Raw genomic sequence first — 13,571 nt, 5'->3', positions numbered from 1 at the left:
TAATATAGTATTTATTTTTCTCAAAAAAGATTTTTATTGAATAAATAAATGCTGTTATAATGGCCGTGTACCATCAAGTTGGAAAAACTGCACAGGAGATGATTGCCTGTCCTTCTCCCATGGAGCAGGTGGTGGATTCAAACCACGTACCTTTGAGTTGGAGGAGCAATTCCTTACCACTAAGCCACCAGAGCTCTTTGTATCTTATATTTGATAACATCTTAGAATAGAGACAATACACACTATGTTCTCCTTGAGTCCTTCTCTAATACAAAATATCCATTTGGTCCTTACAATGCAAAAAGTCATAGGTTGACAGACATGCTTAGCTAACCAAAAGGTATGCCCAGCACATATTATGAAATAAGCAATGACTGAGCAAATGAGAAAACAGAAGGAGGAGGTACTTTCCATTGGAAAAATGTGTGGTATGTGTTAAGTTGGAAAACATTCTTGTCATTTTCCACATCACTTACTTCCAAGGATGGTCTGCGGTTTGCTCTTGTTATATTTCTCTTGGCATTTCTGGCAAAGAAGATCAGAAACAAAGTAAGATCAAAGCACTATTAAACAACAAAAAATGTCTGCAGAGTTACTCAGAAAACGGTTCTTATCTATAATTTTTGTTATTTTAGACTTATTTTTGACAAAGAAGAATTCAGAGCAAAAGATACTAAATGCAACAGAGGGGGGGAAATGTTTTTTATGGCAGTGAAATGTTATCATGAGTTGTAATGGAGGTTTGGCTCACAAACACTCATGACTTCATTCAAAGCCTCGAGTGAACCAGAAATGGCTGGGCCACTGGCTAGCAGCAGGTTTCAAGAAGAGCTCTGTCAACATTGACTTTCTCCTATTTTTCTTCCCTTGCTCCTAGCCTTCCTCTTCACTACAAGACACAAATGCTTTTTAAGTCACTGAAATGTCAAACTCGAGAACAGTTCTCATCTCTGCTGATCTGACCCAATATATCTCCATTTCCTGGTAGTATCATCAGGCATTTTAAACATGATTTCTAGAGTGGAGGAAAGAATTAAAGATACTTCCATCTACCTAATCCCACCCTCAGAAAGCATTCTTCCAGTCCAGTGGCCCTTGAAAGATGACCCAGCAAGCAGTAACACAGGTTTCCTCTGGGAATGTGTCAGAAATGCACATTCTCAGGCTCCACCCCAGAACCACTACAGCAGAATCTCTAGGGATGGAGGCCAACAAAGAGTGCTTTAATCCTCCTAGAGATTTAACCTTTGTTTGCTTAATTCTCCAGGTGATTCTGATGTTTGCAGATGATTGAGCCCCCAATTCTTCATAGGCTTCATTTGCATATGTGGGTGATCTGCACCAGTTGAGAGAGCACAACCTGACAGAAAGTCTTATCTACCTACACCTTAAAACACCAGAATCAGACTTGAGGTTTTTCTCTGGTTCCAAAGGTAGGTGGTTAAGTAAGTCCACTTAGAGCAGGGATTAGTTCAGCTCCAATTGTAATATGCACATATGTCTGCGAGATTACCTTGGAACATGGAGGTGCAGCTTCCTTACAGCCCTTATGTATATACGCATTACAGTCTGAAACAAACAGAAAAGTGTCTGAGTCTTATATGAGTTAATCTGAAATGAGTAAGGCCACATCACGCTTTGACTTGTTAAGAGATACATAAACATTAAAAATATTTATAAGGTATAATAAGAAGGAAAAAATATTTAAATCACAGGTATAAAGATATTTAAATCACCACTCAAACATACACTGTGACCATCTTATCTTCCCATGGAGATACTGCTCCCTTTCTGCACATGGAATGAAACATGGAATCATGTACAATACACATTTCAGCGAAACTTCTGTGTTCTCCTGAGAACAATTCTATGAATACATTGGAAAGGATTTCTGGCATCTGATTGGTAGCCACTCCCTGATCCCACACCCACGTGAAGATTCACGTTGGGGCCAGGAATATAAGGAATAAAAACAAAGGGAAAAAGAAATCAAAACAACGCTGCACAAAAACCTATTGTCAGTATCTCACAGAAGTCCCTACAAACTATAGATATGAAATAGCCAAACTGAAAAAGAAAAGAACTTTCAACTAGTCATCCTCTCAGTAAGAGAAAGCAAAGGACTCCTTTTCTTGCCCAACTCTGCCCACTGGCTCAGAGGTCCAGGCTGTCCGGGCAGGAAGCTGTTCCTCTGTGGCTACCACTTCTGCCAGAGTGTCATCTTCTTGTCCTTTGTCTCTTCCTGGCCCCACACCACCTACTGCTACTTCTCATCCCACGCAGAACACACACACTCTCTCTCTGAACAGATTGTGGTTTATCAAAAACATCACCAGAAAGAATCTCTGTGTAGGTGGCGGTGGGAACAAAGGAGAAATTTCGTAGGGTTCATCATTCCATTGCGTCCATCAAAGTTACACAAAATCCACCATAACCTGGACAGAAAATGAGCTCAACAACTTTCCTCCAGCTGTCGATCTGAAGAAGCATTTCGGTCTCAGTGAAAATAATGAAAATCAAAATCTCTGCTCATTTCAGGACGGGTGAATGAAAGTTAAAGAAAAAAAAAAGAAGTTATGAGAAAGCACAGAGCTGAGGTATTCTGAAATTTTGCAGGGGGAAAAAAATAAAAAGAGCAGGTACTGAATATTACTAAATCCAGATATAAAAGAGGAGAATCTAGATAACTGAAATACACTCACTAAAAGAACAGAAGATCTCTGTCAATAAATTGGGACCAAAGCACCATCAGAGAACAGAGTATGAGAAAAGGTGAACAAGAAAAGGAAAAGGCAGGTTCATGTGATGAGGAAGGAATTTAAGAAAAACAGAATTGAGATTAGAACTTCATTGGAATTGAGACAAATCAGTGTGACAAAAATACCAAAGCAGTGATATGAAATAAAACTTAAAAATGTCCCTCCAGAATTTAGAGGGGAAAAAATTGCACATACTGTCACATAAAGACAGATAATGGAGATCAAATCTAGGAAGTCAGTCTTTAATAGAAAAACATCAGGAATTTAAAGATTCATGTTTCCTATCAGATCATGTTGTAAGATCGGAAATGTTAACTCTTAAAATTAAAAAAGGAAAGTATCTCAATGGACTAAGATTGCTGTGGTTACTGTATACCATTGAATTGAAATTAACCCACAGCTGACCCTCAGAGAGGTTTTCAGAGGCAGCTAATCACACAGAAGGAGATTGTCCATCCTTCTCCCACTACCAAAAATCATAGAGATAATATACATCATATCCTCTTACTCAGTACAAAAAACAATATTAATAACCAATTCTAAATCATCAGCTTCTCTCCCCTTCTTTTATCCCATCTGAAAAAGAAAAGACCCTATAACTCTTAAAACTTCTTTGAAACAAAACAAAACAACCCTTAAAGAAGAAATTAAAAATACACTTCAATCCATTCACAGTAGAGACAGGGGGAAAAGTGTTTGCATTTTATATCTAATTTAAAATAGAGTCAAAACAAGAAAAAAGTACCCAATCCATTCACAAAATTGGCACAGGATATGAATAAACACTTCACCAAAGAAGACATTCAGATGGCAAACATACACATGAAGGAATGTTCAAAATCCCTAGCTATCAGAGAGATGCAAATCAAAGCAGCTATGAGATATCATCTCACCCCAGCAACAATAGCAAAGTTCAACAGGACAGCTAACAAAAAATGGTGGGGAGGTTGTAGAGAGATTGGATCTCTTACTCACTGCTGGTGGGAATGAATGCAAAAAGTACAGCCACTATGGAAGGCAGTCTGGAGCTTTCCCAAAAAGGTGGAAATAGAAATATCATTTGATCTAGCAATCCTACTACCGGGAATATACCCTAAAGAAACCAGGGCTTGATTCTACCAGATGTATGCACACCCATGTTATTGCTGCATTATTGACAATAGTAAAGAGATAGAAGCAGCCCAAATGTCCATCAACAAATGAAAAATGGATAGAAAACCTTAGTACATAAAAAAAAATGGAATATTATGCAGCATTAAAAAATAACAAACTCATAAAACATTACATAACATGTGGGGGACCTTAAGGTCATTATACTGAGTGAAATTTCTCAATAAAAGGACAAATATTGCATAATATCACTATTGTAATACAGATGAGGGGTGGGGAGGGGTGGGGAGAAAATGGGAAGAGAATGGATAGATAACAAACACTGCACTGGAACAGGTGAGGGGAAGAACTGACTGAAAAGAATATATAACTAGGCATTATATGTATGACAACCATCTGGAACAAGGGATGCATAGTGGGGTGGGCTAGGGGAGAGGAAGGAAAAGGGGAAGAAAATGTACAGCAATGAATTTTTTAAAAAGACAAAAAAAATTGAATGTGAGATGTGAGAGGAAGAGAAGCATGAAGACATCAAGATTTTTCCACATGAGCACTGCGCTGAGATGATGGCATCACCATTAATTTAGAGGCTCAGGGTTCAGTGGCAGAGGATGTGGTGAAGGATGGATAATCTCTTCCCATGTGATTAACTGCCTCTGAAAACCCCCCAGAGAGTCAGCTAGGGGTGAGTTCTGAACCCCACTCAGTGAGTGAGGTATCACTCAGGAATGCAGTGGAGGCCTCAGTGGAGGCAATGAGGTAACTACCTCTGAGTTGTAGGGAAGACAGCACTTGTGTGAACAGAGCACTGAATCTATGAACTTATTTATCAGTGATGAGTTAGTAAGTTGTTAAACTAACCACACGGCATCATAACAGTCGGTGTAAATGTAGTTAGAGAGAGAGCCTAGCCTCGGGGAGTTTGCTGTCCACAGAGACAAAGCTCAAAAAAACAGTGCACACTAGAACTTACTGGAACACTGGAATGACTCCTTCCCCAGAAGTGTTTTATCACAAACCAAACATGGCAAAATCCCAGAGAAGGTTCCAGGGACAAACTGGTGTCGATTCAGTTTCTCTTTGTCTTTGGCATCCTTGTTTTTCATCTGAAGATACAGCAGCAGCAGCAGCAGCAAAATGGGGTGAAAATGAGAAAAAAGATACACTGTGAACTAATTGTGAAGAAGCTGAAAGCCCATAGGTTTACTATCATAACACAAGGACTGCAATAAGAAGACTACAGTGACATGAAAATGGAATATTACAAATATCCTGGATGATGCGTACGTGTAAATAGTTGGGCAATATTAAAGGCAAAGTGCAAACTAAAGTAATTGCTCAAAAGCTGGACCATCTCTGTTTTCTAGAGAATAAATGCAGCATTTCTATTACCTTAGATTTATTCCGGGGGTTAGTCATCCGATTCATGAGGAAGCTGAAAGTCCGGCTGACTTTGTATTTTTCAGATTCTGATTTCGTAGGTATGATGTATTTGTCCCATTCCTCTTCCTGAATCCTACAAAAAAACCTAATCTGTTATCATGACCTAGCAAACCTCTTTAAAAAGTACAAATAAAAACAAATATATTTCATATTTGCTTTAATAATAAAGATGTTGTTGTTTGTTGTTTAATGCTGTCATAGAGACTACTAAAATAATCTTATTCAGAAGTGGTTAGGTGACTAGACATGGGATAATGTCACAGTATTAACAGTTGTAGAATCTATATGGTAAGAAATATGTATATAGAATTCTTCAAGCTTTTCTAGATATTTGGATTTTTATGATAAAATATAGAGAAAGAAAGAAAACCTACAACTTATAATTTCACTTTAAAAGTACTCATCTTGGTGTTTACCATAGTCATAAAAATTTCCCAAGACACAGAGAAGTCAAATAACCTCAGATGAAACATGTTTTTACCGGTTTTTGGTACTGAGCATATATGTTGTTGTTATGTGCCATCAAGTCTCCTGTGACCCATAGTGACCCTATGTACAGCAGCTCTGAGCCTGCCCTCTTCTGAGTCAGTCTTATTTCCTTATAAATACAGACTGGTTCAGCCTTTCCCCACAATCAGGCTACCAACAGTCTCAGAAGTTGTAGGCACGGAAGGTTAGAAATACTATCCAAAGTAAGAGACATAACCAACCAATGAATACACTGATCATTTTCTCCTTGCCTAATCCTTAGAAACAAAACAATTTCAGCAACCAAAAAAAAGTTACATTTGTCCTAAAATTTCTCTGATAATTCTCTATTTCCAAAATTATTGCAGAAAGGTGAGAAAAGGGGTTGGAACAGAAAGACAAAGCCTATGTTAAAAATCATACATATTAAAGATAAGATATCATGTCAAATCAGGTAAGACATGTGTAGGCTGGTTTTTTTCTATTACAAATATTCCATAACCAAGATTTCTTCTCCCTTATAAACCTCTCATTGGTCAGCATTGTGATTAAAACAGTCATTCATCTCTGGGTAATATTTGAAATTGAATTTAATGGCAGCCTTCCAGGACTCCAATATTTCTCACCTGATTAACGATGGACTTAGTGTAAATGATTTGTAAAGCTCTTTGGCATGATTAAATCAAACAGGCTCTTAGCTGATAACAAAGCATTTATTTACCTGTACACTAACTACTTTACAATTCACCCCTAAGAACATGTTTTGAAAGAATAATGAACAACTTCAGAGATGCATCATACACATTTTAATGGCATCACCAGCACAATATGGGTCCTGCTACTGGCATCCTGTTGAAAGAATAAACTTGGGTTTGCTACTTAGAAACACATTGTAGAAAGTAAAAAGAGAATGGCTATGAGCTGAAATGAATGTACCCAAGGATTGTTGAGAGTAACAAAAGGACTTAAGGACTTCAGAGCTTCTTGTATCTTTTTCTGGGGGAGGGGGGACAGAGCTCTGGTGGTCTAGTCTATAGGGAATTGTATTTCTAATCCAAACATGGTGTTTCTCTGGCAGTTCAAATCCACTACTGACTCATCGAAAGAAAGATGGGCAGTCTCCTCCAGTATGATTTAGAGCTCCCCAAAAGCCACTGGAGGGTCTGTTAAGAGGCAGATGCAACTTAATAGCAATATGTGTCTTGTTATGAACATGTCTCTTTAAGGAGACCTCGTACCATAGTAGGTTAAGTGTTGGGCTGTTAAGCAATAGTTTGGCAGTTCAAAACCACCAGTTACTCTACAGGAAGAAGTTGAGGTGATTCTATTAAGATTTACAGCCTCTGAAACCCAATAAAGACTTATCATCAGTTGAAACTGACTTCACACAGCAGTGAGTTTTGGGTTTATGTATGTTTTAAAATATTAATATTTTTATTATTCATATACCTTGTGTTTCATGCATGTACATTATGTTTTACACAGTTTTTCATTTACATTATGTTTCAGTCATTTGTACTGTGGGCTCCCCTCCCTTACAATCACCTTACTAATATCTACTTTCGTGAAAGCGTGGGTTTATGTTGTTTTTACTTCTATCACCACCCATAGCTATTCTCACCTTAGGTAATTGATTAGTACAAATCTGAAAATATCCACAATTTTAGAGATTTAAAAATCTTGTTCATTGAGCAACACAATCAGCCAAACTCTTATCCTAATATCCAGCAGGCTTATTTTTGAAACAGACAAAAAACATACTTAGGAGCCAAGAATGAATCCTCTCAGAATACCCTCTGTGACCCTAGCAAGTGCTGTCGAACATCAAAGAAAGTCAGAGTGTTGAAAGGAGACCTAAGACTCAGAATGAAGAATTTTAAGGGTGAAGCTCAGGAGCTCTGGTAGCTCAGTGGTTAAATATTTGACTATAAGCCCAAAGGTTGGAGGTTCCAATCCTCCACTTATCTTGTGAATCTGCTCCTAGAAACATCACAGCTTTGGAAAACCTATGGGGCAGTCATACCCTGTCCTACTGGATCACTGTGGGTCAAGATTGACTCCACAGCACTGGGTTTGATTTGTTTAGAAGGTCAACACAAGGAATTCTAGTGATGCTATGATTAGGCTCAGGATTGCTAATCAAAAGGTTGGTGGTACAAATCCACCAGCCTCTCTGTAGAAGAAACATGTGGAAGTCTACTTCCATAATGATGACAGACTTGGGAAGCCTATGGGACAGAAGCTAGTGGATGGCAATGAAGCTTTGTCATCGTGGTTTGTTTGGCTTAAGGTCAACTCAGATTTTATATCAAGATATTCCCTCTTCTCTTTCCCATCATGACCACAAGTAAACTAAAAAAAAAAAAAGAAAGCAAATTTATTCTTGTTTACACAACTCCCAACACTATAGGAGACTCTATCAAGAAAATAGTCTATATACTGCAAATTATTATATATATTTCTGCACACTAATAATTTACCATTTACCCTTGAGGTTTTTGAAAAAAACAACATAAAATAATAACACTTGATATTTAAACTCAAAAGTTGGTAAGACTTGAGAAATGATGAAGTAAAGATAAAAACATTGGAAATTAACTTTTTAAAACTAAAATGACACAACTTGGTAGAATAGGAATATCATGGGATTAAGGCAGAAGGTGAGTGGATTCCATATTGCAAATCTAATTTAACCATGTTGTATATACCTATGCAATACTTAGGTACTTCAAACAATGCTTATCAAGAAAAAATGCTCAATTAATTTCATATTAGAATTTAAGTAATTTTATAATTTATAAAAGTCAAGAAAAATAATTTAATCTCTTTCAAGTATCCTACAACAAGAATTCTAATCTCCATTATCAGTTTTATGGTCAATGGAAAGCACACATGAAAAAGTTTTCTAAGCCAAATTACTCAAAAAGCCTTTTGGTGTTACCTTTTCAAAATGCACACAAATATTTAAAATGCATTAGGAATGTTGTTCCTCAATGTCTTAATACTTAGATTTACTACATTTTTATCATCTTCTTTTTTAAAAATATCCATGGTTAAAAGAGTTTCATAGAAGTTTCCACTATTCAAACTGAAAATTATAACAGAAGGAAACTTCTTTTAATACTTAGATGCTCAAGTCTTTAAAAATACAGAAGGTAATGAATGGGAGAGATTTAGGATAGAAGATAATAATAGCATAATTGAGTCATGAAATATAATCTTTGAGAAATTAAGTCAATATAATCTCTGTGGAAATCAGCCCACAAACCTGGAGAGGGTTCCCTTTTCACCTCCGTACAACCTTTTACAGAAATTAACTAACGCATGTAAATAACAAAATTCCAAATAAGTCAGGCCGTATAAAACCTAGTCATTATCTGAAGCATGCTAAAATGAAGTAATAGGGACAGTAGAAGATCTTACTGTCATATATAAGGAGATTCAGGTATAGAGTTGTACTATTATTATGTATCACTAGGTTGGAATAGATTCATACTTAACCCTCCAGTGGGTTTTGAGAGCTATAAACTACAAGGGAGAAGGGCACCCATCTTTCTCTTGCAAAGAAGCTGGTGGATTTAAACCACATGCCTTTGGCCTGGCAGTGTGGCTCCTTAACACAAGGTCACCAGAGCTCCCTATTGTACAGAGTAGGCAAAATGTAAAATATACTTTACCACAAACAGCAATGAATATTAACTGAGAAAGTAGGATTGGCTTATCAGATGTAGGCCAAGAAAGATTACAGATAGGAGGGGGAGGGACAAAAGCAGAATAATAAAGAATGAGGATAAAGAGATAAAGGGGTGCTTCCCACAGGTCCCACACATATCAAAGCATGTTATAGGGTAATAAAATAGCTCTTCAAGTCTTAAATGCTTCTCCTAAAATATAATAGGGATCCCTGGTGGCTGAGTGGTAAGCAATTTTACTGCTAAGCCAAAGGAACATGGTTTGAATCCATCAGCTGCTCTGCCTTTCGAGGAAGATGGGCCATCTCCTCCTGTGTAATTTACTGTCTCTGAAAACCCACTGGAGGGTCAGCTATGAGACAGCTTCATAGCAACAATATATAACAAAGTGGTACACAACAACAATATATAACAAAAATACAATAAATAGCTATAGTTTTCAAAGTCTTTACAATCAGTCTACTGTCCAATTTTCAGAAAGCTAGTGGGGAGAAGATGGCAAATCAAAATTATGATCTAGATGATTATAAAATTCCAGAATGAGGAAGTAAGTATCTTGAATGAGAAAATAAATGTAAAATGCTTAAAGCAGTATGAGGCAAATAAAAAAAAACTTCATTTAACGTCATTTGTTTCTGCTTTTGCAATCATCATCATCACATAATCATGACATGATCTCCACTGTTATCTTATCCTTAAAGGGCATTCTTAGTCTTCCTCTATTTGCATTATTAGAAAGTTCCTGTTCTTGGTGTTAGGTGATGTCAAATCGACTAAGTCTCACAGCGACCCTAGGAAGAGCAGATTTGAACCTTGCCCTATCCTGTGCCATCCTCATCATCGTGACATGCTGGAGCCCACTGTGGTAGGCTGACTACCACATCTTAGGCTTGACAGTGACCACCACATACTGGGCTTAAGAAAGTTCTTATCCTGTCTCAATAAAGACAAAAGTTAACAAAAGGAGGGGATTTTTTTCATTTTATATTTGTTTGCATACAAAATTCATATGCATTGTGTTTCACACATCACTTCATTTACATGTGTTTCATATGGTCATTCGCATACATTGGGTTTTATAAAATTAATCACTATTGATCTTAGCCCATCATTATCCAGTCTTTTCAGATCTCCACTGGATCTTTCCTAATTCCTTTACTCCCTTAAAAGAGGAGATCTTTTTTCTTATTGATAACTTTATCCCAAGATTTAAAACAAAATTATCTAAATATGTTCTTGTTTAGTCCCTTCAAGTCTTAGAACTAACTCAGAGCTGACCCTCCAGCAGGTTTTCAGAGGCAGTAAATTGCATGAGAGGAGATGGACCATCCTTCTCCCATGGAGCAGCTGGTAGATTTGAACCATGCACATTTGGGATTGCAGCACAGCTTCTTACCAGAAGACCAGCAGAGTTCCCTTCCATATGTATATATTTATTTTTTAATTTTTATTTTAATGTATATTTTTATATATTTATATTTTATCGTTTTATCATTGTTGTCATTAAAATCTGAAGTCACTCTCCTGTTTTTTTTATATAGCTGTATTACTTTTGAAAACCAAATACACCATTTCAAATGTTCTCCATCAGCTTCTGCAGCCCTGAAGCTATTGGATAAGCAGTTATCAAAGACCAACAGAGCTCAACAACCATGCTTGCTGTCTAGTGTACTTTCCAAATCTTGCTCTAAAAACAATTTTATCTGTTAAGAGGTGGGTCTGTTAAGTGATGGAGGGGAAACTTTGGCTTGAAGTTACAGGACTGCCTATCAACTAAAAAAAAAAAATTAAAGTATTTTTTGCATTGTCTATTTTCTGTTTCAAAACCTGGTACTGCTAAGTAAGATCTATCTACAAAGAGACACAGCAGGGATATTCATGTATTTTCTGTAACTGACAACTGGGGAGCCTGTTACTACAGTAAGTTGTCTTGTTATAGCAGAAAGGCCTACAAGGAGAACTTATTCCTTTCAATGGTCAGTGGATCTCACACTGTTCCCCATTAGCCTTACAAATGTGTAGGTGCTTAACTTTGCAAATGGCCCACAATCGAATGGTTCCATTCCCACTCCCTAGTTCCCAAGCCTCCAAACCCAAGAGCTGAAAGGAGAATACTTGTCAAGCCACTGGACAGGGATGTCAGAGAGCACCAAGAGTTCTGGGTAAGTTACATGTAAACGTCTCAAATTAGTGACACAGGTATCAAAAAAGGATGTGCCCATTTTCCCTCCAAGGCAATGTGCAAATGGTCAAGTAGTCCCTCTGGAAATTGAAAACAAGGAAAATACCTTTTTTCTCCTGGTGGCTCTGGTAAGCTGTAAGCTCTTTGCTCTATAAGACACAGAACAATAAAATCAAAACTAAGACATGAAATGCACAGACTACATCACATTTTATCATTATACACACTACACATCATTCATTAGATAATGAGAAGGAAAGAATTTAATGTGAACAGGGTATTGTTCTGGGTATCTTGATCACTTTGTATAGCTTGAAGCTGTAAGTGGGCAGATCAAAGCATCGTAGCTCAAAGATCCCATGAACTGGTTAGTATCAGCAAGGGGAAGCACACATGTTCAGAGGAGAGGAAATTAGTTCTATCTCTCTCTCTGTGTGTGTGTGTGTGTGTGTGTGTGTGTGTGTAATTTCTCACTCCAGCTTGATTCTTTATTCATAATGCTAATTCTCTAACACAAAGAATCAATACATATCTTAGTTGCTTTTCATGAAGCTAAAGGAAAACATCTTGCAGGCTGGTAGAATGAAGAGTTGGTCTTAATATAGCTGTGAAGCCTCTATAATGCCCTAGCAGCAGCCAGTTCAGAGGTGAGCTTTGCGGCTCAAGGGAGAGAAAAGAGTTGCCTCTCCCATGCTAAAGGTGTGGCAGCCTGGAGAGATGAGCTCATACAAGCACCTTAGCATCATCTTGTTCCTGCAACTAAAGTACTTACTATAGGGATGGAGTAGAGATACTGACTTAGACAGAAAAACTAAAGGAGGAAACAGACACTGTGGAAGACCACACCATCTACAGAACAGGGACAAATTCCTAACCATCCCTATCCAGAAGAAGAAAGGCAGCATCAGCTTGCAAAGACAGATGAGTCAAATATATAAGAAAGAAACCCAAATAAATATCTCCCTAAATATATATTAATCTTGAAACTAATAGAGAGCTCTATTGTCCTCGTGGATCGAAAGTTCTGCTACCAGGCCAAAGGTGGGTGATTGTAATCTGTGGCCCTCAGGCCTGGTTTTAATTGGTTTTGGTCAAACATTCTTCTAGGTTGTATAGCACTGGTCTGTCTATTTGCTGTACAGAGGTAACTCCTAGTTGCTGTGATGCTAAACACTGTGACACTGATGTGTCAAATGCCATAAAGGTTACCCATGATGGACAGTGTTTGGTGGAGCTCCCCAATTAAAACAAGCTTGAAAGCAGGAGTGGCATACACTTCCAAAATAGCTTGCCTCCAGAAACTCTATGAACTTGGAGAGACGATTAAAATTATACAAGTGTGCAGGTCTTTTGCGCATAGAGTTGCTAGGAGTCATCTACAACTCGATGACACTTAACAACAACAATACTGTCTTGTACCTAACAGAAAGCACTACTCTGATGAAGTTGAAAGCTTTATCTTATAGCCATTATTGAAGGTGTTACAGATGATGTAGTAAACAGCAATCATCATCTGTATTTTTAAAAGGATGAGATACTAACAGAATAAGCCATGTGGTCAAGATAACCAAACTATGAATAGAATCCAACTTAGGCAACTTAGAAAAGTCTAATTAGATTTACAATAACTTTCAAAACTGTGTTTGAAAAGTGCTTTTCCCCTAACTGGTTAGATGTCCCTCCAATTGTACCAGCCTCCCTCCGCCATCTCTCTAGTAGCTCTTCTTCATTCTTCTTTTCCTCCTTTAATAAGGCATATAAACAATTCTTTATTTACTTTTCTAAATCTTAACTGTATACCATCTATTCCTGGGGCCCTATTTTTTGCTATTTCCTTCAAAGCAGCTTGAACTTCTTCCTTCATCACCATAGGCTCTTGCTCATATGTTATTTCTTTAAATTCCTCTGTATCTGCCA

The 13,571-nt window shown here is 37.4% G+C and overlaps 1 protein-coding gene across 1 annotated transcript in view; it reads right to left on the bottom strand.

The window, feature by feature from the left end:
* Positions 1–13,571, bottom strand: part of ARHGEF28 (Rho guanine nucleotide exchange factor (GEF) 28) — a 217,976-nt gene that overhangs the window by 113,636 nt on the left and 90,769 nt on the right. The window contains exons 6-10 of the mRNA XM_006899033.1: positions 11,761–11,803; positions 5,262–5,385; positions 4,843–4,975; positions 1,514–1,569; positions 477–525 (exon numbers count right to left, since the gene is read on the bottom strand). Of these exons, the coding sequence (XP_006899095.1) occupies positions 477–525; positions 1,514–1,569; positions 4,843–4,975; positions 5,262–5,385; positions 11,761–11,803 (405 nt within the window). The remainder of the gene's footprint in view (positions 1–476; positions 526–1,513; positions 1,570–4,842; positions 4,976–5,261; positions 5,386–11,760; positions 11,804–13,571) is intronic.

This window comes from Elephantulus edwardii, unplaced genomic scaffold (genome assembly GCF_000299155.1).
Source record: "Elephantulus edwardii isolate Elephantulus edwardi_28Jun2011 unplaced genomic scaffold, EleEdw1.0 scaffold00244, whole genome shotgun sequence".
Lineage (NCBI taxonomy): Eukaryota > Metazoa > Chordata > Mammalia > Macroscelidea > Macroscelididae > Elephantulus > Elephantulus edwardii.
The sequence above is the reverse complement of the archived record's forward strand: the minus strand, read 5'-3'. Positions and strand labels throughout refer to the sequence as shown.